Source organism: Gymnoscopelus microlampas (genome assembly GCF_963454915.1).
Source record: "Gymnoscopelus microlampas genome assembly, chromosome: 15".
In the NCBI taxonomy this organism is placed as follows: domain Eukaryota; kingdom Metazoa; phylum Chordata; class Actinopteri; order Myctophiformes; family Myctophidae; genus Gymnoscopelus; species Gymnoscopelus microlampas.
Genome location: NC_139952.1, coordinates 8,974,923 through 9,000,573, shown reverse-complemented (window position 1 = coordinate 9,000,573; position 25,651 = coordinate 8,974,923). Strand labels below are relative to the sequence as shown.

At 43.5% G+C, this 25,651-nt stretch overlaps 1 protein-coding gene across 1 annotated transcript in view; it reads right to left on the bottom strand.

Moving 5' to 3' along the window:
- LOC311061635 (receptor-type tyrosine-protein phosphatase U-like) overlaps nt 1-25,651 on the bottom strand; it is a gene marked incomplete at both ends in the record, with an annotated part of 164,373 nt that overhangs the window by 60,625 nt on the left and 78,097 nt on the right. The window contains 5 exons of the mRNA XM_084080326.1: nt 63-383; nt 8,858-9,151; nt 11,863-12,034; nt 15,740-15,855; nt 19,523-19,604. Coding sequence (XP_083936452.1) covers nt 63-383; nt 8,858-9,151; nt 11,863-12,034; nt 15,740-15,855; nt 19,523-19,604 — 985 coding nt within the window. The remainder of the gene's footprint in view (nt 1-62; nt 384-8,857; nt 9,152-11,862; nt 12,035-15,739; nt 15,856-19,522; nt 19,605-25,651) is intronic.

Below are 25,651 nucleotides of genomic sequence, written 5' to 3'. Positions count from 1 at the left end.
GCAAGTGGCCAATTAACTTCATTCAGCCACTTGTGTGTTCTTGATGCAGGTTGAACACTCACTGTCTTCCTCCGTCTGGAAGGTGACCTCTCGGCTCTCCTTCTTGCCCTCGGGGTTGGCCAGCGCCAGGCGGACGTGGACGGAGCGGAAGGGCGGCAGGTCTCTCAGCGTGAAGCGAGACGTGTTGCCCTCCACCGACAGGCACTCTCTGACCGTGGCGTTGTTCCCGCCGCCGCCCCCTGTTGGCGTGGAGTAGCGGTAGCACAGGGACAGCGAGTAGGTGTGGCAGCGGGTCAGGTTGTAGCCCAGGGGCTCCCACTGCAAGGCCAGCTGCCGGGGCTCGATCTCTGTGGCTGTCAGGCCCCGCAAGGCCCGCACGGGTTCTGGTGGAGACACGGAGACAAAGGGTTACATTAAAAATGCATGGGCTCTGGTGGAGATATAGAGAAAGGGTTGAATTACAAATATCATTCCATGACATTCCATTCTATTCTATGACGACCATCTCCATTCAGGGAGTCCTCCATTATGTGCATTATGAAAACAAGGCAGAAACGAAGAGAAGGAGTCAGAGAAAGGGTGATCGAGTGAGACAGGCCAGAGACAAAGGGTCAGGTTTAGACAAGAGGAATATGCAGATGCGGCCGGTGTCTGCACTGGAAGGATTTGTTGATGTCTACAACACGATCTGAACGTGCTACAGGAAGTCACAGTGAAGGAAACATGCATTACATTTACATTTAAACTTTATTGTCGCAGGCTTGTTTTCACAGCCAGTTCAACACAAAAACACACAGATATAAACCCAGCAGCAAAAAAAGACAATACATTGAGAGTCTGAATATTCATCCATCCCAGCACACAACATTGTCAGCTCTCTCCTCCATGGTATACACTTAAACCCTATATAATTTATTGTACATCAATAGCGAAAAAATAGCCCATGTACAAGATCTGCTATTTTCGCAGAGTGGTTGCTTATTTCTTTCGAATCACCTAGTAGGTCACCTACTGACGGCTTTGTCCTTCATGTGTGTTTGTTTGGGTGTGTGAAACATGCATGATGTGTGATGCAGCTTTGATTGATTGAATTTTTATTAGGCAAAAAAATGTAAAACAGCAGTTACATTTAAAATACTTTGTCTAAAAGGTTAGTTCAAAAAGGTCCTTGCGGACTTGTTTCCATTGAGGTCCTTAGCTAAGTTTGTTTCTGTTGGATACGGTCAACAGGATGGGTTGAATTGTTAACAGTTCTATCATTACTCTCTTCATTCACCACAGGACACCATGGTCCAGTACAGGAACCGAGTAAATGCATTGAACACATCCACGATTGGTTCTGCCAGAATTTTCTTCAACTAAACAAAGACAAAACTGAACTAGAAAAAGTGCTCCTCGGAGCACAGGTCTCCGCCAGGTCAGGTAGGTTGTTGTGGGCCAGCAATGTTTGGAATTCACCAATCAGGATGGAATAGGAAAAATTGGACGGAACCATCTTGATCACTTGACTACAGAGATAATGTGTACCGATTTGCTTGTTTGGACAACATTTGTAGGATTAATATAAAAAAGAAAAGTGTTGCAAAAATCGGCCTCCTGGTGGCGCTATAACAGGGCAATGTTAAAAGGGTGGCATTTGTTCCTCAACGTAGTGCGAATGAGCTTTCAAAGTTTCACCGCAATCGGACACTGTGTTCATGATTTGCATCATTTCAAACGGGCCACTCCTCCGAACTTTAGATGTCAATCTTAGCCAATCAGGATGGAATATGAATAATCAAACAGATCGATCTTGATCACATGACTATAGAGATCATTTGTACCGATTTTGTGATTTTTTTTATAAAATCCGAAGGCTTAATATCCAAAAATGTGTTTTACATAAGTCGTTCTCCTGGTGGCGCTATAAAAGGCAGATGTGAAAAATTCAAGGCAAATGTTTTTCCTTGGCCTCTATGGAGTGCACATACAGTACAAAGTTTTACACAGATCTTTGCAGTTATAGGCAAAAACACAAATCGGCCTGTTATAGCGCCACCATGAGGCTGATTTAAAAAGTGGCATTTCTTCCTCGGCCTAGTGGGAATGTGTGTGCAAAATTTCACGGAAATTGCATGCTGTGTTCATGATTTGAGGCATTTTGTTCAAAAGTGAGTACTCCTGCAAACTTTGGAAGCCAATTTTAGTCAATCAGGATGGAATATGAAAAATCTGAAAGATCCGTTTTGTTTAATGACTATAGAGATACTGAGTACCGATTTGCCGGATTTTTGGACAAAATATGTAGGAGTACTACTGTCCAAAAATGTGTTTTGCACAAATCGGCCTCCTGGCGGTGCTATAAAAGGCCCATGTGAAAAATTTGGAGCAGAGGTTCTGCTCTGGCATCCAGGGAGTGTGTGCACAGTTTTGCTGCGATCAAGCCAACGGTGCCAGAGATTAGCTGTTCACAGACACACACACACACACACACACACACACACACACACACACACACGGACGGACGGACGGACGGACAGGGGGTAAAACATACTCTCGCCATGCCTATGCCTTTCGGCCTGGCGGAGACAATTAAGGAAGGAAGAACGATTAAAAGGCAGTGCTCAGCTTCAGTCAGTGACGTTAAAAAAGCCACAACTCGAGTCAGAAATGTAGACTCATGGACCTGAATTTCAACAGCCACATCTCATCTCACCACTCAAACAGAGAGCGTCTCCTTTCAAACCCCAATGGTTCTATTGAGCCCCCCGCCCACAGGAGTAGCCCAATTCTCTCACAACTTGCTACAAAAATCGCTCATAAAAAACTATATAATCTCCTACATTTAATTTCCCACCTTCACATGTGTCTCCTTCTCTAATAATCAAAAAGTGCTAGATATTTCATCTCGCAATGTACTTCCGGATGGTTCGTTTTGCACCTTCTTTTGCCACATCACGGGAAAGAAATAAGCACTGCCGTGGTCTATGGAAACGAGCCCAAAAGTGCACCCAAATAAGCCCAAAATCGCTTATACAAACAGTCAGACCTGGCAACGCAGCCTACGCCAATCATGCGTGAGAGATCTACAAGCTATGGGGCAGAGACGCCACCGTATCTTAGCAACAACTACAGCACTCACTCTCATTGGTCGTGTCACGAGCAGTTTCCAGACAATGGCATCGCAGAGAGCTTGCTGGAGCCATCACAGTCAGTCGCAGCGACGACAGACAGGGCGCTGTGATAGCTGCCATGTCGCTAACGCTAACGTGGTTGTCATGCCTGCAGCGGCTGTGCAATCACTTTGTCAACAATGCACGTTCGTGTGGTGAATGTCAATATTGCTGCTCAGTTAGTCCATTGTAGATGGTGTATGTTTGTGTGTGTCTTCTGGAGAACTATGTAGCTCCACAACAACTAACGTAATGGCAGGACCGCCCCGTGCAACGCATGTTAGGCTGCATTATGGTCATGTAGTAATTTCAGATAATTTCGCTCCGATTAGAGCAGTGCTTAACAACCCTTTCAGCCCCCCCCCCCCCCCCCCCCCCAAATAAACGTCATTGATCTGGGGACCCCCCCATTTTGTTTGACTCCGTTCCACAAGCAAATATTGTGCAAATACCAGATCTACAAGCTCGAAACGCCTCGCGTTGAGAGGCTTTGTAAGCTTGTAGATCGGCTATCTTCTACATGATTGCCTCTTTCTTAGATTATTTGACAATGTGGCCAATGTTTTTAAAGTATAGTTTGTTGACTACTTTTGTTGCAGAAATGGTCACTTCCATTACTTTCCTTTTTTTATTGTCTCCGCCAGGCCGAAAGGCATGGCGCAAGACTATGTTTCACCCCCTGTCAGTCCGTCTGTGATAGCTAATCTCTCACATCGTTGACTTGATCGCAGCGAAACTGTGCACACACACTCCCTGGATGCCAATTCAGAACCTCTGCCCTATTTCTTTCACATGGCCCTGTTACAGTGCCACCAGGAGGCCGCTTTTTGATAAACACATTTTCACACAGTACTCCTACATATTTTGCCCAAACATCACGCAAATCGGTACACAGTATCTCCACAGTCATTAAAAAAAAACTCTCTTTCAGATTTTTCTTATTCCATCCTGATTGCCTAAAATGCCTTCCAAAGTCTGCAGGACTGCTCCGTTTGGACCAAAATGCCTCACATTATGAACACAGCATGCACTTTCCGTGCAACTTTGCACCCACATTCCCACTATGCCGAGGAAGACATTCCACTTGAGATTTCTCTAATCAGCCTCATGGTGGCGCTATAACAGCCCGATGTGGAGAGTTAGTGAGAGCTGGATAAACGAGGTAAAATGTGTCAAAAGGAGTCTGTACGGCTGTCGATAAATGAACACATGACGTCGGTGGGAGAGGAGATATTGTGTCTTTTGGACAAACAGCAGCGTGGTGCTGATGTTTGTTGTGTGAAGCAGCTTAATGTCAGAGTGTTTGTGTTGGAGCGCCTCAGTGCGGCTGCAGAGTTCATGTGCAACCTCTTCCAGAGAGAGACAGAGACACTAGAAACTCTGCTGGAGAAAAAAAACACACTGCTGGGCATTGACTTTCATATGGACATTGATCTACACACTGCAGGTATATCTGCAACACACACACAACATCAAACTACACACTACAGGTATGATGCAGCGTTTGCATTCCAGCCAGCATGCCAGCGTAGTTCCCATATGCTTTCAAGGTGGGCTAAACCATATGGACCCCATGTCAGCAATGTCAGCGGCATCCACTTCAGTCCCAACTGCGATGCCCATGCAGGCTATAAGTAGCTTCTACCTGGCCCTTAGGTGGGCCCCAACTAGCCATGTTTATGTGGGACCAAGGCGGGTCCTAACTGGGTTTGCCCATGCAGGCTTTAACTGGGTTCTACCTGGGCCTTAGGTGTACCCTAACCAACCAGAGTGCAGTGCCCATCGCTCCAATTGTTGTGACGTCAGGGCTCTCAATACTGCACATTGGTGGAGGAGGAGGGGCCGCAGGGCGACCGCACACATCGCTGAACCAATGGTAGCCCACGGATGTTTCCTCTGGGGATTTACAATCTGCCCCTCTATGCCACATATCATCCGCACTACAGGGTCTTCACTGACCGAGCCACGGCCCCACTGGCCCTCATGACGCTACGCCACTTATATGAGCTGCCAAGTGGCCGCGGGCGCTACGTGGGCGTGGCCGCGGGCTAGACGCGAGCCCCCGCGTAGCGGGGGCGAGCTTCTAGTTAACACAAATACAAGGTCAGCCCACTATCACCTTAAGAATATATCACGGATGAAAGGACTTATGTCTCCCTAAAAGAATTATCAGACGACTGCAGTTGATTCAGAACGCTGCTGCTTAAGTCCTCATTAATACCAAGGAAGTGGACCATATCACTCCAGTTCTTAGACCTTTGGACCCGTCTGTCAAAGAATTGATTTCAAAATAATGTTGTAGGTTTTTATAAAGTATTGAATGGTTTAGGGTCAAAACACATTCCTGATCTATCATGAACCATCCAGGCCTCTCAGGTCTGCTTTCTGAACCCAGACTTAAAACGTTGGAGAAAAAAAGTGTGGAGAAGCAGTGTTCTGTTCTATGCACCATGTATCGGGAACAAACTCCCAAAAAATGTCATGTTCTACAACTCTCAGTCCTTTTAAATCAAAACTAAAGAACTTTCTGTTCCTGCTGCCTTTTATTGAGGTTTTGTATTCCTTTCTTGTGCTGTAACTTTAATCTCATAATTGTATCTGTTCTATTTGAGCTAATTCATATTTTCTATTTTCTTCACTCTTTAACTCATTGAGTGCCAGGGGTTTTTCAAAACAGGGTACCTCCAGTGCCTGGAATTTTAACCATTTTTGGACCTTTTTCAAGTAGTCACAATGTGTTAATACACTTTAAAACATTGTATTAAAGGGTCCTTTTATAATGTGTATCTTTTGCACGCTGTGTTGATACTCTTAATAATTTGTGTGAAGCACTTTGAATTGCCTTGTTGTTGAAATGTGCAATGATATGCAAATCAGCTTGCCTCGTTTTTATTCCTATGATAAGCAGAGATCAGAGGAAGTCTGTCAGATGATCAAATGTGATGTGTAGAGGTCTAATTACTGCTGCCACAGCTGAAGTTACGATTGCTTGTGATGTTAACCCATTCAATCCGGGAACGCATCTGTGTCATTTTAGATTTATTTGTCTATTCAACAAAAACATTTTTTTTTTTGAAGAATCTTGAACATTTTGTGCAATCTTGAATATACAGTGTATATTTTTAAAGTTCAGTGGCTCAGTGGCTATTGGGAAGCGGAGGGTTCCAGGTTCGATCCCCGGCTCCGGGTTAGTGTCGAAGCGTCCTTGAGCAAGACACTGACTGAACTCCTAAGTGCTCCTGAGGAGCAGGTTGGTGCCTTGCATGGCTTCCTCTGCCGTGGGAGTGTGAATGTGTGTGTGAAGGTAATGCACAATGTAAAGTGCTTTGGGTTTGATAAAGGACGGTGCTATATGAATGTACCATTTAACATTTCTTACCCTTGAAATATGGTCACAAAGACTGACCCCGTCGGAATGGAATTCTCCGTAAGTAAAGAAAAGACACATTATCTCATTGCATAATACAGGGTCCCCACACATTTTTAGCAATGAATTTCCAAAACTTTTCCAAAACTTTTCCAGAATATTTAGCCCAATTTCCAGGCCTATATAACAATCATTCAGCGCAATAATGTGTCTCTTACTCCTATGTACAATGCCCAAAGATAGGCAGTGTAGCAAAATAAATAAATAAAAAACAATAAAAAGTGTTTGGGGGCGGGGCACAGCCGCGAAACCTCGCTCACATAGAGACCCTGCGAGCGAAAATAGGAGGGGTGGACGACGTCGTTGCACGGTTCGTTGTCGCTCGCGGTAGGTCAGGACGGTCTCATTCAAAAACATGTATTTTGGCCTGGGCCGTGGCGTCGCGGTCCAGGCACCCTGGTTGAAATCCCTTAACAGACAACGTGCCGCGGGTTCGCGTCCCGTTCCCGACGGCCTTTGCTGCGTGTCTTCCCCCATCTCTCTCCCCATTTCCTGTCAGCCTACTTTCACTATCCCTCTCCCAATAAAGCTATAAAAAGCCACAAAAAAGAATCTTAAAAAAAAAAAAACATGTATTTTAATGAGATTTCATCGCCCGCTCGGGTCGCGTCACGTCGCATCGCTGGCAGTGCAGATGGGGTGTTACACAGCCTGTTCGGCGAAAAACTACTTATGTTACATATTTCGTGTAATGTTATACATGTTTATGAAAAGGTTTTGTATTAAAAAAAATCAATAGCCAAAAACAATGCATAGCCAAATATTTTTCCAGGACCCTTGATACATTCCAGGACCTTTGATCAATTCCAAACCTTTTCCAGTACTGGATTATTATTATTTTTATTTCAAAATATTTCCAGGAATTTCATGACCGTGGGGACCCTGATAATAGTTGGAAAAGCAATCAACCGGAAAATGTTTTTTGGCAAAGTCTGGAGCTGGTAAATATACCATCCACTTTAAAATGTATGAATTCCAGCCACCTGGAGGCCAAGGTTTTCTTGGGGAGGAAACTAAAGTGTGACAGGCTGAGCCACCAGACACCCCAAAATGGTTTATATTTTGGACTGAATGTTTTTGGTTTGCCTCCAACTGTAGAATGAGGTCATCATATTTCTTTTCTGTTTTCCATGGAATAACAAACTGCATTGAGCATATCATCATTTATTTTAGTGCCCATCAACACACTAAAAGCTCTAGTAAAAAAAGAAAAAAAGAATGCCAAGAAATCCATTTGTTGTGATATTCTGTTTTACGACTCCTCCTATATACTGTAATATCTATGATTGAAATCAGGAGCAGCCATTTAGATTAACACAACAAACCGAATAGCACAGAAAACTAACTACAAAGTGACAGATATGCCAGCTCAGACAACAACAGCTTTTCATTAAAAAAAATGAATCCATAGAACACATTTTCCATCAACAACTGCAGTGCCAGACAAGGCAGACATTTGAGTTGCATGTCACAGTTCCTCTTGTCTTGCGTTGGCACCCAGGGGGACAGAGGTGCAGCTGGAGGACGATGATGACAGTGGATCAAAGAGCTGTTTTTGTTTGCAACCCAAAATCCAAATCTGATTAAAAGTTTTGAACTTGGGCCCTGCTGGGGATTTCTAAATGCAAGGTACTGTAGCTGCTAGAATGATGAAGAGTACAGCCACTAACAAACCTACGCCCACTGCCACAATACGAAAAACTGACTTTAGATTGGCTCCACATATACAGTGTTGTTAATTGTTTCCACACAGTTTTGACAATGGAAGCTGGGAGATTGTCCTCAGTGTGTAGTTGATCAAAGCATTTAGAGACTGACGTTGTGAGTCTACCAGGGTTCCCACACATTTTTACCAATGAACTTCCAAAACTTTTCCAGAATATTCAACCCAATTTCCAGGCCTATATAACAATCATTCAGCGCAATAATGAGTATCTTACTCCTATCATGTGCACTGCCCAAAGACAGGCAGTGTAGCAAAAATAAAGCATAGAATGGTATAATTCCATTCCAAATTTCGTACAATTTTTTTTTTGCTACACCACCTATCCTAGGGCATAGCTCACTGGAATACAATACTCATGATGGCATCCTTATTATTTCTCTTTTTTATATATATATAAATCGTCCATTGTCTTGCATTTATGAATTTAAAAGTAACGAAATGATGAATTGTTGGTTTTCCTATTTTTTTCCCTATTAGTTAATTTCAACAAGAGGATACTGTCCGACACAAGGAGGGAAGAACATCTACAGACTCCGTGGTTGAACCCCTCACCTGCACACTTGGTCCTGCTGATGAGGGGGGGTCCGGGTGCCCCTGTGCCTCCCTCTCCGGGCCGGGTCAGCAGAACACTGATACGGTACTCTGTGTCCGGCTCCAGGTGCCACACCTTGTAGGTGAGTGAACCCACTCCGTGGGTTTCTGTCCAAGGTGACTGGCTGGCTCTGTACTGGATCTCCCGTCGAATGACAGGCCCGTCCCCCACTATAGAGTTGGTGTTGAGCTGGATGATCAGGTAGGTGGGCCCCGCCCGCAGGAGCTGAGGGGGGGCGATGGGTGTGGGGGGCACTGCAGATGAAGAGACAGGGAAGGGTCACATGCAATGCATTTCTGAGGAGATAAATACAACTACACATACAAGAATGACTCAGTTTCACTGTTATCTCTATACCTACAGTACATAGACAGTAAATGCATCCTGGGCCAAATAATCAGTCAATAGAATTGATTGGGGTCACAGAGAAAAGTTGATCAACTATGGGTCCATAGACTAATGCCTATCAAAGTCGGGTTCCTTGAAACTAAAACGGGTGAGAAACTGATTATCACTAGTTTGATTAAACAAAAAACATAGTGTCACCACCCTAAACCTGGTTACATAAGGCTTTGTCTTCTATCTTGTTAAAAACAAAAGAAAACCTTTTAAACCAAAGCATAAAGTGCAGTACATAGAGCCATAGACCGATAAGAAAATGTGAGAAGAAAGGAAAAGAGTGAACAAAAGGAAAGTCAAGGATTTCAACGGCTTTTTAAAATAACATTATTTCTGCTCTGCTAGGGCATCGAATCAGAATAAATCTTTTAATCATCGGGGCCATGAGAGAGGCCCTTGAACGGAGCAAATCTTAATTTCCATCATAATGAAGCTGAATAACGGCGTATTTGCATGAACGATTGCATGACTAATTCCGTCCTTTCCCCTTAAAAGAACCCTGATGGATAATGTGACTCTTATCAGATGAAGGAAATCTAATTAATGAAACACAGGTGTGCAGGCGTGTCATTTGGGGTCTCAGGGGATGGCAATTGCCACCCCGTAGTGTTCACATTTAACCTCAAATTCAGTTATTTTCCGCATATTTTCCACAACTATGAACACTTTTTGCAGCTTAACCTGATGTCAGATTAAAGCTGCAAACTTTCCTCTTCTACCCCGGATTTGTTTCCTGCGCAAGTGCTGACATTTTTACCATTGAGCTAATAGAGCCTGCCTGCTTGCTCAGGGGATAAATTGAATCTTGACCATCAGGTCAAGATTCGTGTCAGATCCTGTGTCTAGGTGAGACATGACCTTTGACACGATCTAAATGTCTCAATAGAAGAGCAGGGAGACAAAATACAACCACCCCAATTATATACGTTATTATATTGTATTAACAACATACCATACAGATTGGACAAAATGTCATTTGATTTATATAAAAAAAGTTACATAGTGCTGCTTTAACGCTGAGTGCATCTCAATTCATGCCAGTCCATCTACTGTACATGTGACACATGTTATAAACATACATTTTATTGTCTGCAACCGTACTCTTAATAACCATTTTCAACCTGGAAACCCTATATTGGGCATATAATTATAGGCAAACATGTTCTCTTCCTAGACACGTTAGATCCACTATTTCAGCTATTTTGGAACTGGGGCTTAATTGCTAACTTATTTCTGCCACCCCCTATCTTTTCTGAAAGGATGTGTGTAATTCTGCACTCATAGGGAGCATACAGTACGTGTTGCCTGAACCAACCCATGTCAACAAATGCTGCTACATACAGTACATTGCTGGAGGACACTGTAGGCTAATGCAATGACTATAGGACACACTGAGGGAGTTACAAGGACAGAAACAAGTGTGTGGGTGGACGAAACGGGTTTGAGGGTCAGTTAACACAGAATGCATTTGCCATGCAATCATAATGTCTTTTATTTACTGTACATGGGGGTGCGTGACGACGGATTTTGAAGAGAGAGAGATTATGCGCCGTGTGTGTGTGTGTGTGTGTGTGTGTGTGTGTGTGTGTGTGTGTGTGTGTGTGTGTGTGTGTGTGTGTGTGTGTGTGTGTGTGTGTGTGTGTGTGTGTGTGTGTGTGTGTGTGTGTGTGTGGGAGCATGTGAGAGAGAAATTTTGGATGCATTTCACACAAGAGAAATGTTGGAGGCGGAGCATCCTGCGGCCATTTGATGAGACAAGTTGGCAGGTGCCGCCTGCAAGTTTATTTGCATAGATGCTGTACATGACATTCCTATCCGGGTATCCGCAAGGCAGTGGCGTAGGCGGGCGAGTGTACTCTATGAATCACAGTGGTTGTGTATGCACTGCAGTGTTGATTTAGTCGACTAAAACTATGTTGGTCGAAATGTTCGTCGATTACCTTTTTTCACTGACGAAAACGAAATAAAAACGAAATAAAAACTAAGCTATGATGACTAAAACTAAGACTAAATATATTGACAATTTCGTCAACAAATAAAATCTAGACTAAAATGTTAGGGAGGGACGAGTGGAGAAGAGATCCAGTAGAACTAAAATACACTTGATGCTATATGTGGTTGCACTCAAGTGTTTCGCTCTGAAAATAGACGATCTACAAGCTAGATCGTGTGCTCATTGTGAGCTTGTAGATCGGCTATTTTCAGCATGCAACCAAGTGTAAAATCAGGCATTACGACGCCATCAAGGAACGCGACAAAATTAATTTTAGTCGACTAAATCAACTGAAGATTTAGTCGACTATAATCTTATGATATTTTGTCAACTAAAACTAGACTAACAGTAAAACATTTCAGATGACTAAAATATGACTAAAACTAAATGGAATTTGATGCAAAAGACTGACTAAAATTGAATCAAAAGACTGACTAAAATGTTATCAAAATTTGCTGTAAAAAATAAATAAATAACACTAATGCACTATGCTCGCCAGTGTGCTCGCTCTCGCCCGTGTAGCTCGAGTGAAAATGGGCACAGTGACACAGTAACATCCTCCTACAGCTTTACCTCTGACGATGAGCTCGCCGAAGTTGGAGACGGCGGCTCCGCGGGAGGACAGAGTGACGCAGCGGTACAGGTCCTGCTCGCCGCGCTGCGCTTCCACCTGGAACGTCGCCATCAGCCTCTTGTGGCTCAGCCTGGAGAGCGAGGCCGTGTCCAGCAGCACGCCGTTACGCCTCTGTATGTCACACACACACACACAAAGACACAACACACACCGTTACGCTGCAGCCACACACACAAAGACACAACACACACGGTTAGGCTGCTGTCACACACACAAAGACACAACACACAAAGGGAAGACAGCCGTGAGGAAAAGCCAGATGAGCCGTATTCAAGCAGGTGATTGTGTGTACCTGAGCGGCGTGAAAAGTCCATTCCAGCGATTGTAATGGTGTAGTGGCATGTGAGGCGGAAAACGAACATGAAGGAAATTGGCTGGAAGGAGGGTGTGTGTGTGTGGGAAGGGGGTGTTCAGCTACATGGAGGGAAGAGATAATAAAGATGTGATAAATGTCACATTAACAACTAGGATATCCGCTTGCTGAGGCTGGGTGACAGAGGCGAGCTTGACACGGTCCTCCCAGGTGTTGTGTCTAACAGAAGGTGTGAGCTGACAGCTCCTCATCTCTCCATGCTAATGTGTCGGCGCTCCGGGGCGAACCGACAATTGCTTCAACTAGAGACGAGGAAACTCAGAAGGCCGGCAGCAGCAATCGCGACGAGCTGTTGCAGTTGTGGGCTCTGCGACGCTCGCTCGCTCACACAGAGCAGAAGCGGGATATTATGTAAGCTGTCGCTCGCTACCCGTTCCTCAAAAGTAATTGGGTTTGACATCTGAATGCTTGAATCAGTTTAGCAGGGGAGGGCAGGAGAAGTTTGAAAAGCATGTGACGTTTTAGAAAATATGAAATTGTGCATAAGGCTGGAGGTGGAGATTTTAAAGTTTATTTTCCCTTGGTATTTGATTGTGCAACGACCTCCTCTTTTGTGGGAGCCTCAATAAGGCTTTTCTTTTTTTCTTCAACTTGATATATTATATATTTCCTTAAACCAATGTAGTTTGCATTCATAGCATTCTTAGTATTCGGGCCTGCATTGAGCCAGTTCTCCAGGGCATTCATCCATTGTGTATGTATTATACGGCTCAGGGCTGCTGCATCTGAATTACATTAAAGGGCAAGGACTTTTTAAATGCTTTATAAAGTTTGTGTGGTTTTTGGCCCCCCATCAGGTTGCATTGGACGGCTGTGCAGAGCAGAATGTCTGAGCTCTACGCTAAGCAAACTTATCTTTAACCCTGAAACTATAGCAAGCGTACAGCCTGTACAAACTAAACAAATACGCTACTGTTCTCCTGTCTGACACTAAGCCCAGTAACATTTTCTAATTACATTTGTGTGTTCATTAATTCGGGATCAAACTGAGAGCAAACATGTTGACGTGGAGGATCTTAACGATCATCATACTGTATATAACGCTGCGCTTGTGGCCTAAACTCCCTGGAGGAGAATATGATACTAAATGAGAGGGAAGCATTATGCAAACATTTGCTTTAGACTTCCTAAACGGAGGCAGGAGTTGAGCAGAACCGATCCAGGCTGGTCCAGAGAGAACTTCTATAGTGCCAGGTAGATCAAAGAGAGAGCGGCAATTAGCTGGCTCACACCACACAGCATCAACGATCAAACAGACCCCCCACACAACAAATGGAGGAACAGAAGGAGTCTGAAAAAACTAAAGTTTCTGTTGTTTTTACTCCTAATGAGAGAAGTGGGGAGCTGGAGCAGGTTTTGGGGTGGCACCGTGGCAGGCAGTACGTTGAAAATTAATAATTTCTATCACATAATGGGCTAAATCAAATGCATCGTAGCGTACCATCAAATTGCAAACATGGAGGCACGCATCATGTGTTTACGCGTGCATCTACTGTAGAAGGAGAAATTTTAATATTTATACGTTGTGCTTGACAGAGATTACTTTAGCAGTATGATAGCCCACGCACAGTTGACACACTACAAAAGCAATCACACAAAAATAAAAACATCTCATGTCATTTCATGATGAGCACACGAGCACAGCCACGAGAAGACAAAAAGTTTGAACAATAATTGCAGTGCAGAATAACAGCTCTCATTCAACTCAAGTGCTGTAACGTGTCATTAGGGCTGTCACCATCATCCCATTCTAGTTGTCATACAAATAATTGAGATGTAAAAAAAATGTGGGCATTGAACATTTGAACATAATGAATAAAAAATAAATGTATGTTTGCCTTTTAGGCTTTCTAAACTGCACAGGACAGATATGACAAATAACTACGGTATAATAAATACAAAGAAACGACAATGGCCGGTACCAATAATCAACCAATAAAAAAATTGGACACCAGGTTGAAAGTGGTTAAAAGAGCGTGAACATGGAAATAATAATGCAAATATGACATTGCTGTTAATTTCATCCAGCTGTTTATACAGATGAATGTAAACAATTGTAACGATTATGCAAAAAATAATTACGACTAGCGTAGATTATTGCCAATCAAAGTGTCTATTCACATTCCCTTAAAAAGAAGTTGCACATCAGCTAGGCACACGTGGTATTTAGATAGTGCTGTTTGTTTAAGCACTGGAGCACATGACGCTGATGTGTTTGTTTTACGTTGTTGGAATTGTAATACTCATGGTGGAAACTAGGTTACAGTGTGTGAATTTAATGAAGTTACTGTGCTGGCATGAGGTCTTATATTTGTTTGTTTGACCGTGTTATGTGTGTGGACTATTGTGTTCCCACAGGTGTGTTACGGCACTGGCACACAGCCATGTGTTATGCACAGCTTAAATGTTCAGTAGGTTGCTAGAATCCATACATTACCGGTAAAATAATAGTGTATCAATCAAACTCTGACAGTGCATTCCATTCAAATAGGCAACAATGTGGCTGCTCAACCATTGGTATTTAGATAACAGATTGGAGGAGAAGCCAGCAAACCTCAGCGCTCGTCTTTCTTTGGAGATGCAGCGATAACGTTTCTTATTAGGCCTAATAGGATTAATGAAGAATCAAGCACTTGACAGTTAATCTGCCGTTTGAGCACAAAAACGATTTACATTTCTAGTATCACTTGTGAGTGAAATTGTTGAACGTGAATCAGATGCATTTTGATTGCAATCAGCGTGCACGCTTTGTGAACCCACCGAGTTATATCTTAATCCAATGATGCTCTGTAAATACTAATATAAGGAAATGTTTGTGCTCTGCGTTTATACCAGCTTTTACCTGGTCTAAACGCATACTGTTCATAAGATTGCAGTGTGCTCTGATTGTGCCAGACCACATTTTAAAAGCAACACACCCCCACCTGCAGAATAAGCGCGAGATCATTTGGTAATTACTGAACAGTGGCGCTAAGGGGGTTAAAAGGAGACTCGCGCTTGTCGGAAGATAGCTTTAGTCTAGCCTGGGACCAGATGAATCTGCGAGTGCAAAAAAAAATTGCACTCTGCAATTTGGGTCTGGCACCGCTCCATAGAGAATCCATTTCCTGCTCCAGAAGACGTGGATGACCAATCAGGGCGCAGTATTCAAATATGGGAGACTGTAATTGGTAGTTGGTTGTAGGTCTAACCAATTGCGTCGAGGGCCATTGTTTTGATCCCGCCCCTTGGGAAAATAAACGTCCTCATGGAAGCACCAGACTCATATCCACGCAGTGATATTGTCTGGCTACGCGAGGCTAGCTTTAGTCATGTGCTCCCGCCAGTGCCGGATTGTGCTGGGTGGAAAATAGGGCTCTTCGTCTCTTCATCTTACCTCCAGTAAGGGCTCTGTTTCAGCAGTCTTACCTCCAGTAAGAAGGGCTCTTTTTCAGCAGTCTTACCTCCAGTAAGAAGGGCTCTTTTTCAGCAGTCTTGCCTGTAGCCACACACTGGAAGGTGGCGTTCTGCCCAGCGTTGACCTCCACATCGCCCAGTCGAGAAAAATGGGGCACCTTGTCTGTGGAAGAACAACAAACAACACAGACATGAATCTGGAGATCTGTATAATTCATGGTATGAATATCCATGTCAGACGGGTGATGTGTCAGCTATTCAATGAGCCATATCACTGTTTAACTAAATATTTACTTTACTTATCGGTTGTTCAATGCTTTGTGGGCGGTTTTGGTTTTGTATATTTTCTCTGTAACACAGCAACCTCAGAGAGACAAGTTCTTCATGTGCAAACATGCAGCTGAACACTAATTAGTGTTCATAATGAGCAAGATGGAGAAATGAACAGGGAACTAATTGGACCAGCCTGCTGATCAATCAGGATGAGTGTGTTGTTTGGTTCCTGCTGTCAATAAAACCAGAAAATTAGTTTTCATTTCTCTGTCTCTGGCACACGTGGAGGAGGTGACCGCAAAGTACGGCTTCCCTGCTGTGCGACGGGAATCCCTGTTTCACCACAAGGGCCAATGGTGTGCACTTTCAGTGGTGGAAGTCACAAACGCTGTCATTTTCCAGTGACACGTGTCAGTCTGAAAAATCGTCAGCACCACGTGGGCCGTGGGGTTTCCCCGGCACTTGGTGGGGTTTCCCCGGCACCTTGTGGGGTTTCTCTGACACCTCGTGGGGTTTCCCCAGGCTTGTTAATGCTCTGGGCTGGCCAGGTGATGCGTGCTACCCGCAGAGCATTGACCTCTGACCCCCGACAGGAGAAGATGGACAGAAACAACTACTTAATAGCCTGATGACAACAACCATGTCTTTTTAAATTGAATGCATTCATGTCTTTGTTTTATGTCTTTGTATACATCAATGAGATTGTTGTATATTTTCACTTTACAATAAACTAATTAATGTTATATAATCAACTTCTCCTTTATTAGTCTTAAGTTGCAGTGTCGTAATGATGCATTGCACAAACGGCTGAAGTACAAACTCTATAGTGGCTCATTTGCAAGGAAGCTTCATAGGTTGGTAGAATTTTTAGGAAAAAACAGGTCAACGGTACAGATACAGTACACCAGTGTCCCTGAGATGGAAAGCCGCAAGAAGTCCACATGCTGAGACTGATGCAAAAGATGTAGAAGTGTCTCAAAGTGGATTCAATTCAGTGGTCTTGGACACTTGTCAACAGCCCAGACAGTCAACAGCCCAGACAGCGAGACATAGACATACAAACGGAAAAACCTACTGTTTATACAGCACAAACAATCTATTACAGTAGGTCTGACAGGGAGACAGGCTACCTTTTTTCTGTTTGTCAGCGGTATTAAATGTTTTACTCCAAGCATCACACACTACTTCGGGATTTCAGCCTCTATTACTTTTACATCCCTATTAAACTACCAGTAAATCCTTATTCTGAGCTTTTTAGCCCTAATGCACCAATCTCGATAACAGCTCCAAAGCTCCGTTGGACACAATCCAACAGTATACATTAATGGACTGATGCTGAGATGCAGAACAAGCCTCATTTACAGTAAGTGACCGCATTCTATTTCACACAGTGAAAGTGAGAGCGCTGCAGTAAAACAAAGGGGTACAATTATCAATTATTACACCAGGAATATTTGTTCAAACAGATGCCTTTACATGGACGTGAAGAGGGTTGTAAGCTTGTAGATCTGCTATTGTAGGTATTTGTATTTTTTCTACCTATTTTTCTCTATCTAATTTTAGAGAGCATTTTGTCTGTCTGACTGGAAAATGTAATTGAATCCAACCACTTCCACTTCATGTCTTTATTACAACAACCAGACAATTCAATAACACAAAGACAGATCGTGCCTTTGCTGTGAGATAATAATAACAACAACAACAAACAAGAACAAAGTATTAAGACATGACTTAGACAGAACTGTATGACTTTTTGCGTGTTCTACAGTATTGTATGCCTTATTTTTTATGACATGCACTGTAGTTTAATATGACCCTTTTCATGTATGTACCATTCTCATGTTAATGTAGGAACTGAACTGAAAAGCTAAACTTTGTGGAAATGCTTTGCCAGAGTAGACAAGGAAGGTGGTAGGAAGGTAGACTCTTGGGATGTACGCAATGTTGCAAATTAAGGTGACTTTATTTTCAGTGCTGCCCTCAACAAATTAAATTAAAATAACAAACATGAAAAATTCACATGAACAAACATGAGCGCATCCACACTGGAGAAAAACCTTTCCACCATAAACAGCGTGATAGGAGTTTCAGTCGGTTAGATCAGTGCTTCTCTAATCTCTCAAATCTGTCAGCACCACTGCCTTAAACATGGAAAGTTGTTGTTAGTAGGAAAAAACACAGACGCACCCTGGAGGAAGTGGACTAAGAAAGGGGAGGATCCAAACAGAGTTCCTGTTTTAAACAAAAAAGGAGGTGCTGCCCCGAGAGGCAAAAACAAAATATATATATATATTTTTTTTTACCGAATGGGCTCTCAGATTGGTACTTCTCAAACTTTTTCACCAAATTAATAATGTATTTGGTAAAGTAGGAGTTTCATTAAAAAAAGAATCCCCTGCCTGTTTCCCGATCGAGGATTCAGTTATTTATAACTTTTGCTATGACAGTTTTTTTCTTTCTTTCTGAATTTCATGAACTCGTGAAAAACTCATTTTCTCGCAGTTAAGCGACTCAAACATTATTATACCTTTCCGTGAATGGCAGTGCTGTGGCCATCTCCGCTCTAAAGAAATGACATCCCCCATTCTGGCTCTCCCTTTTTCATGTTTCCATGAAGTGTGCAGCGGTCGGTGCCACGGTGAGAGCTTTGTGTCTGCAGTGTGTGTGTGTGTGTGTGTGTGTGTGTGTGTGTGTGTGTGTGTGTGTGTGTGTGTGTGTGTGTGTGTGTGTGTGTGTGTGTGTGTGTGTGTGTGTGTGTGCGTGTGCGTGTGTGTGCTGTAAACTGATTTGAGGGATGTAATGGAAGGCAGTGAAAGAAAGGGCCTGGTGTGAGGGATGATGGGTAAGCCATGTGCAAGGAGGAGAACATAATGTGAGCGTACAGAAGCACATAGAGCCATGACCACCCCCCCCCCCCCCCCTCCTCCTCCAAGCTCACCGCTAACCAACAAAAGAACATCTCAAGGCTTTGAGAGCTAGCGTAGCCTTGTGACATCACATTAGCGTTGAAATAGCCTGCGCTGGAAGAGAGGCCGTCTGAATTAAAGGTCAGCCGTTCTGTTCGCACACGGCGAGGCCTTCTGCTGTGGCGCCGTGCTTCTAAGACACGCCAGGAGCTGTGAATAAAGAGACACTTCCTGTCGGAGACACTGGAGGAACACTCTGTTCTTAGTTCTCAACCACGTCCTCTAAATACCCCTGAGACTTTGCAAAATGTTTAAAGGTCACAAAGTGATGGCGAGTGTGGGGTGCTGCTCGGACCTAGCGGTTAGGGCGCACACCACGTATGGGCTCTAATGCAGCCTGACAGAGAGTCGCAAGTTTGATTCCCGAGCCAGACGACCTTTGCTGAGTGTCTCTCTCTCCCAAGTGTCCTGTCTCACTCTACTGTATACTACCAAAAAACACAGAAAAGCCCCATTTTTTTTTCAAAACAACAAAACAAAAATACAAAGTGACAGCAAGTGGAGGGATACTTACAACAGGGGTAGTTTAACAGGGGGTGGTGGGGGGTACTTACAACAGGGGTAGTTTAACAGGGGGTGGGGGGTACTTACAACAGGGGTAGTTTAACAGCACGATGTCGTCCAAAGCCATGTAGCCCTGACGCTCCTCTGAAATAGTCGCCTCAAACACAACCTGTGAAGAGATCAGAACATGTTACATATAATTAATAAGTTATAATGAGTAGGTTGATAGAAGACAGTGTAAAGAGCAGGATGGATATTGTCAGCACATTGTAATCTTGTAATCTTTTAGGTTCTTCCAGCAGAGCCAGCATGCAGCGCACCAAAGTGAATCAGGACACCTCCCACTGAGCTACAAAGTTATTCAATCTACAAGCACTCATTAAAGTCAGCAGAGGCCTTATCCTCATTTCCCAAACGAGCACCTTTTAACTTCAATGCAGCATAATAATCTTTAAGGTTTCAGTGAATCCACACAGCCAACGAGATACAGGTGATTGATACCTCTGAAATAAATGAGAAAGGAGGCAGAGCTTTGTTTCAGCCAAGCCTAGTGAAAACCCATGTTGTATATCATGTGCTCAGGCGAGCAACGCATCGCGTCGTTGACAATACAGCAGCGCCCCGAGGGCCAATCAATAACACACAAGGACCCGGCAAGATGGATACAGAGTGAGGCTTTCTCTCTTCCTAATTTATTAGTATTTTTCATTCTCATTTGTCTGCCATTAGAGACGACCGCCCGATTAACTCCTCATTGACTCACGAGTCGCGGAACCACTGCCATCGATTCCCTCGTCTCAGAGCCTTGACCCACCCTCGTTAAGCCCCTCTGTGTCGGCGCTCGCTTGTGGGAAAGTGCCATCGAGTGTGACTGTGTGTCACAGAAGGAATATCAGAGCACACATACTGTACGGGCCCGGAAAACTACTTGTTCACTGTATGTGGAAGAGCAAGTAGGATGACACAGAACACAGAGTGGGAGAATGATGCGGAAAAATAGATGGGAGGAAGAGAGAGAGAGATGTGTGTGTGGGACGAGATACTGGAGAGTTATCTGGCATGGCAGAAGGAGAGAGAAGTGGAGGTAGTGGAGATGGAGTGGGTGTCTAAGCTGTATATATTATTCGTCACAGTGAGACCAGATAGGATCTTTAATATTCGATTGCAAAGTTCCCCTCAATTCCAATCCCCACACCAGAAGGCGAGGAGCAAAAATCTATTGCTGTGAAGAAAGTGGGAGGTAGATTTATCCAAAATTGAGAATATCTGAGGTTCATGGCGATGTCATGAGGTTCATGTGGTTATGTCATGCTCCAGCCTTCGCTCTTCCCACCTCCGCTCCGAATCCAAAACACTCCCAGACACGACTGTGTTGGACCAATCAAAGTTCAGTTTATTGAAACTGGAGGGAGAAAACCAGTGGTGTAAAGTAACTAAGTACATTTACTCAAGTACTGTACTTAACACATTGGGTGCCAAAACCGGGATTCTCTGGTTTTGCAAAGAGCTACGTTGAGTGCCATAACTCTGTGAAATAGTTTTTTTCCTTTTTTTTGTTTTTTTTCCACAAGGAGGGGGGGCTAGCGCAACTTTGAAACCACCCACCTGGCTCCCGTCCGCTCCCATTCTATCTCCTTGATAAAAACCTCTGCATCTCCTTAACTTTTTACAGTGTGGAAAACGAGTCATTTTCGATGCGCGATCACTCCGCCATGGTGACTCGCACGACAGATGTTATTGTTCCAGGCGTTAGCCAGGACCATCCATCGTCGTGCTCGTGCACGCATCCATTGTTTACATCAGGGTGCTCAACGTGGAGTCTAGAGCTCTAAACAGCGCAGCGTTACAAATGGTGAGATCTCTGGCACTCAACTTACACTGTTTTAATAAAACTCTGGAATTCTGGTTTTAATAAAACCGAATGTGTGTACAATTTTGAGGTATTTTTACTTTACTGAGTATTTTCCAATTTTCAATACTTTTACTTCTACTCCACTACATCTCAGAGGCAAATATTGTACTTTTACTCCATTACAATTACTTGAAAACGTTAGTTACTAGTTACTTCGTAGATTTTGATTACAAAGCATACATTAACCACTTCAACCCAAAACATTTCAGCCATTTGAAAGTAGCCGATCAACAAGCTCACAATGCGTCGCGATGCCACGCATTGTGAGCTTGTAGATCTGCTATTTAAAAGAAATATACAAACATTTGAAAACTTGAGTGCTTTTACTTTTGGTACTTTTTAGTACATTTTGATGCCAATACTATCGTACTTTTACTGAAGTACATTTTGAATTCCGGACTTTTACTTGCAACAGAGTATTTCTATTTTGCAGTATTGATACATTTACTTAAAAGTACTTTTTCCACCACTGGAGAAAACAAACAAACAAACAAAAAAAGGATGTCAGATCTACCACATTCTGGAGTGAGGAGAGTTTCTGTAGAGAGGGAATGTAAGATGGAAGGATCGGAGGATGAGGGTGGGATACAAAGTTACAAAAGAAAAAAGAAAAAAAAGCTTTTAATAGCAGCCTCCTGCAACATCGTGTTTGCGTCATAAAACTAAATGGCACAGAGCTGTTAGAGCAGAGTGACAAAATCCACACTGCGTCCTCTCATGTTCCCCGAGCGCCCAAAGAGAAAATACATAAAATCAGCGGAGACTGGCAGCAGCAGAGTCGCCGCAATAAAAGGAGGATTTGTACGGTAATGAATATTTATGGCTTCTGGTTTTCATTACAGCATTATATATATCTGCACGCGCAGCAACGATAGCACTTTCAATTTGTACACGGAGACAACTGAACTAAACCAACAGTTTTGAATTAATTTAACGATTTACACGCAATCAGTTGAATCGGCTGGGCAGAGATTGCAACAGCGTTCTGTTAATTGATCCGTTCAGTTAGAGAAAGACAAACCGTATTGATCTGTATTGGCGCCATGGTTGTAAAACACCTGAAATATAATATTGGATGTGCAGCTACACTGGCCTCACAAACGTACTGTACTGTACAGTAGCTTCTATATTATCATCAGGGCCAGCTGCTGGCATAAGCAGTCTATGCGATCGCCTAGGGCTTCAACCACTAGAGGGACCACATGATCACAATAAATAAATAAAATATGTTATTTTTATTTATATATTGTAATTACCTACCACATACCTACTGGCAGAGGAATGTAGTGAATAATGAAATAATACACTATTCAGCACACTACAAGATATTGAGATTGAAAGACAAAGAGGAACAGTGTGATCAGCGTAAAAGAAACGTTTTAAAAGATAGTGTACGTTTATGTAAAATGAAAAGGACTGAGAGTATCAGTCAGCGAGGGAGACATTATCTGACCCAGGCTCACCTCCTCAACCCACGTCTCCTAAACCCCCTTGAGGGGGTTGCAGGGTGCCCCGAGCTAAATGATTGATGGTTAGGAACCAAATGGACCCTTATGGATCTGTAACTCTGGGAGTTAAATTAACACTGAAGACGATTTACTGAAGACTTTACTGTGTGGTCCCAGAGATGACCTCACTTCATCTTCAGCTAAGGAGCCAGATAGTTGTGAGCAGTGGTGTAAAATAAGTACATTTACTCAAGTACTGTACTTAAGTACAATTTTGAGGTACTTTCCAATTGTCTATACTTTTACTTCTACTCCACTACATCTCAGAGGCAAATATTGTACTTTTACTCCACTACAATAATTTGAAAACTTTAGTTACTACAGTAGTTCCTTTGCAGATATAAATATGTTACATTATAAAACATACATTAACCACTTAAGCCTTATTTTATACCTAGGCTATTTGAAAATAGCAGATCTACAAGCTCACAACGCGTCGCGATGTGACACGTTGTGATCTTGTAGATCTACTATTTTCAAACATTTTAGTCCTTTTATTTTTGGTACTTTAAGTACATTTTGATACCAATCCTTTTGTACTTTTACCCAAGTCAATTTTGAATTCCAGACTTTTACTTGTAACAGAGTACTTTTACATTGCAGTATTTATACTTTTACTTAAGTAAAACATGTGAGTATTTTTTCCACCACTGGTTGTAAGAGACGAGTTGAACAGCAACCAGAGAGAACACCCCCGCTCATTGACCTCCAGTCATCACACTCTTCCCTGCATCAAAATCTCCTGCCCTGCAATGTGATGCTGCCTGTGCATGCTGCTGCTGCGTGTGTGTGTGTGTGTGTGTGTGTGTGTGTGTGTGTGTGTGTGTGTGTGTGTGTGTGTGTGTGTGTGTGTGTGTGTGTGTGTGTGTGTGTGTGTGTGTGTGTGTGTGTGTGTGTGTGTGTGTGTGTGTGTGTGTGTGTGTGTGTGTGTGTGCATGCCATCTCCTCCTCATGGGCAGACCGTCTGAAACCTGCATTCAATCAGCAGGCTGACAGGAGGCCATTCTCTCTGCCTCTCAGCACGTGTGTAAATGTAAACCATCCAGCAGCACCTCTGATCTCTGTCCAACATCAGCATTATCTCTCTGGCCGTCTGCTTGCCCTGCAGGGGGCGCTGATCGTCTCTGATTACTACATTTATACTTGTTCTTTCATCTACAACTACATCCACCACCCAACGAGTGGTACTGTATGTGAAAGCCTCACACACACAAAAAAACAAATCTAAATATCTTAACCCTATATACTTAGTTGAGTATACTTGGTGCACTCCTTTTACCTCCTACTCCTTTACCTTTTACAAACAATTATCTCTCTGATGAAAGAAACATGTATGTCTATTATGAAAGGTATGTTTTCTTTAAAGAAGCCGTTTACACAACACAAGCACACACGTTGGACGTGCATCATCGGGGTGACAGATAACAGCGATACGGTGTTCCCGTGCCAGATAGGACACACTGTCTTCCATCGCTAAACTCAACTCTCAATTCCAAGCAGCCTGGGTTTATCAGAGAGATATTCTCATAATGGCGTTCCCCTCCTGAGAGAGCCCGCGCCTCTGCCCGCCGCCTCTTCTACAGCTGCAAGGTGGCGGCTAAACGTCTGAAGTGAAGAAAATCGCTACTTTAAATCACGTCGGTGATTTGCGAGGCTTGGAACGAGACAAGAGAGTGGAGGATAGTAACGTGGCGGCTGTTGCATCGATCCATGCAGCCCTCTAATCTCATTAACTGCTCCTTGATTTATTGAGTTGAGGCCCAGAGCGCGGTGAGGTTATGGAAGCAAACGGTCAACACACTAAGCCCCCCCCCCCCCCCCCCCCCGCCAGAGTCACTGAGGTCAATTAACTGTGCGGCAAACCCACACTCCCACAATCCCTCACATCAGTCGTTGCCTCCTTATTAATGCGTGTTTGAGGTGGGGTGGGGGGGGGGGTGGCATTGTACATGAGTCAACCAGGGGCGCTAGGAGATAAATTATTGGCCGTAATGAGGGGAGTCAAGGCTCCATCCAGCCATCACGGTCCTACAAGCTACATTATAGCGCTAATAAATGTGACACGCATTGAACAAAGTGGTTATTGATCACACTGCAGCACGCAGGTAAATGGACCCGTGAATAAAGACACACCGCAAACACTGCGTTCACAGCAATTATACAACGATCAAGCCATTATGACAAACGATGCTGTGTGTGTGAGAGGCGATATATTTGATGGTGACGACTCTGCTTGTGACTGGCTGAGACGGGGGTAAGGGAGCGCTCATTTGCTTAATTTGATAAACGATTCCATCCACCACGGCTTACCAAGACGGTGCGGCACCAATCATGCTAGGAAACAAATGTATTTTAAGGAAATTGGGCCTCTTCCTTACTTCCTTCACAGGTGTTACCAATGATACTAATGAAGGCTCTGTTCCATTTAGTGTGGCAAAGTGGTTCTCAAACCTTTTAATTTCAAGGACCCCCATAAGTCTGAGAGTGTATACAAATAGAACCAAATGGGTCCATTTGGTTCCATTTGTACACTCTCAGAGTTACACATCCGCAAGGGCCATTTGGAACCCCCTCAAGTGTTTCCAGTGAGCAAACATGCACAATATCAGCACCATGACTCTGGCTTCGTCCACACGTACACGGGTATTTTCATAAACGTAGCTTTTTATATGCGTTTTGGGGGGTTCGTCCACACGCAAACGCGTTTTTGCTCCATGTAAACGCATCTTTTGGAAAACTCCTGCCACAGTGTAGATTTTTAAAAACTCCGGCTATGTGTTCCCGTGTGGACACGGT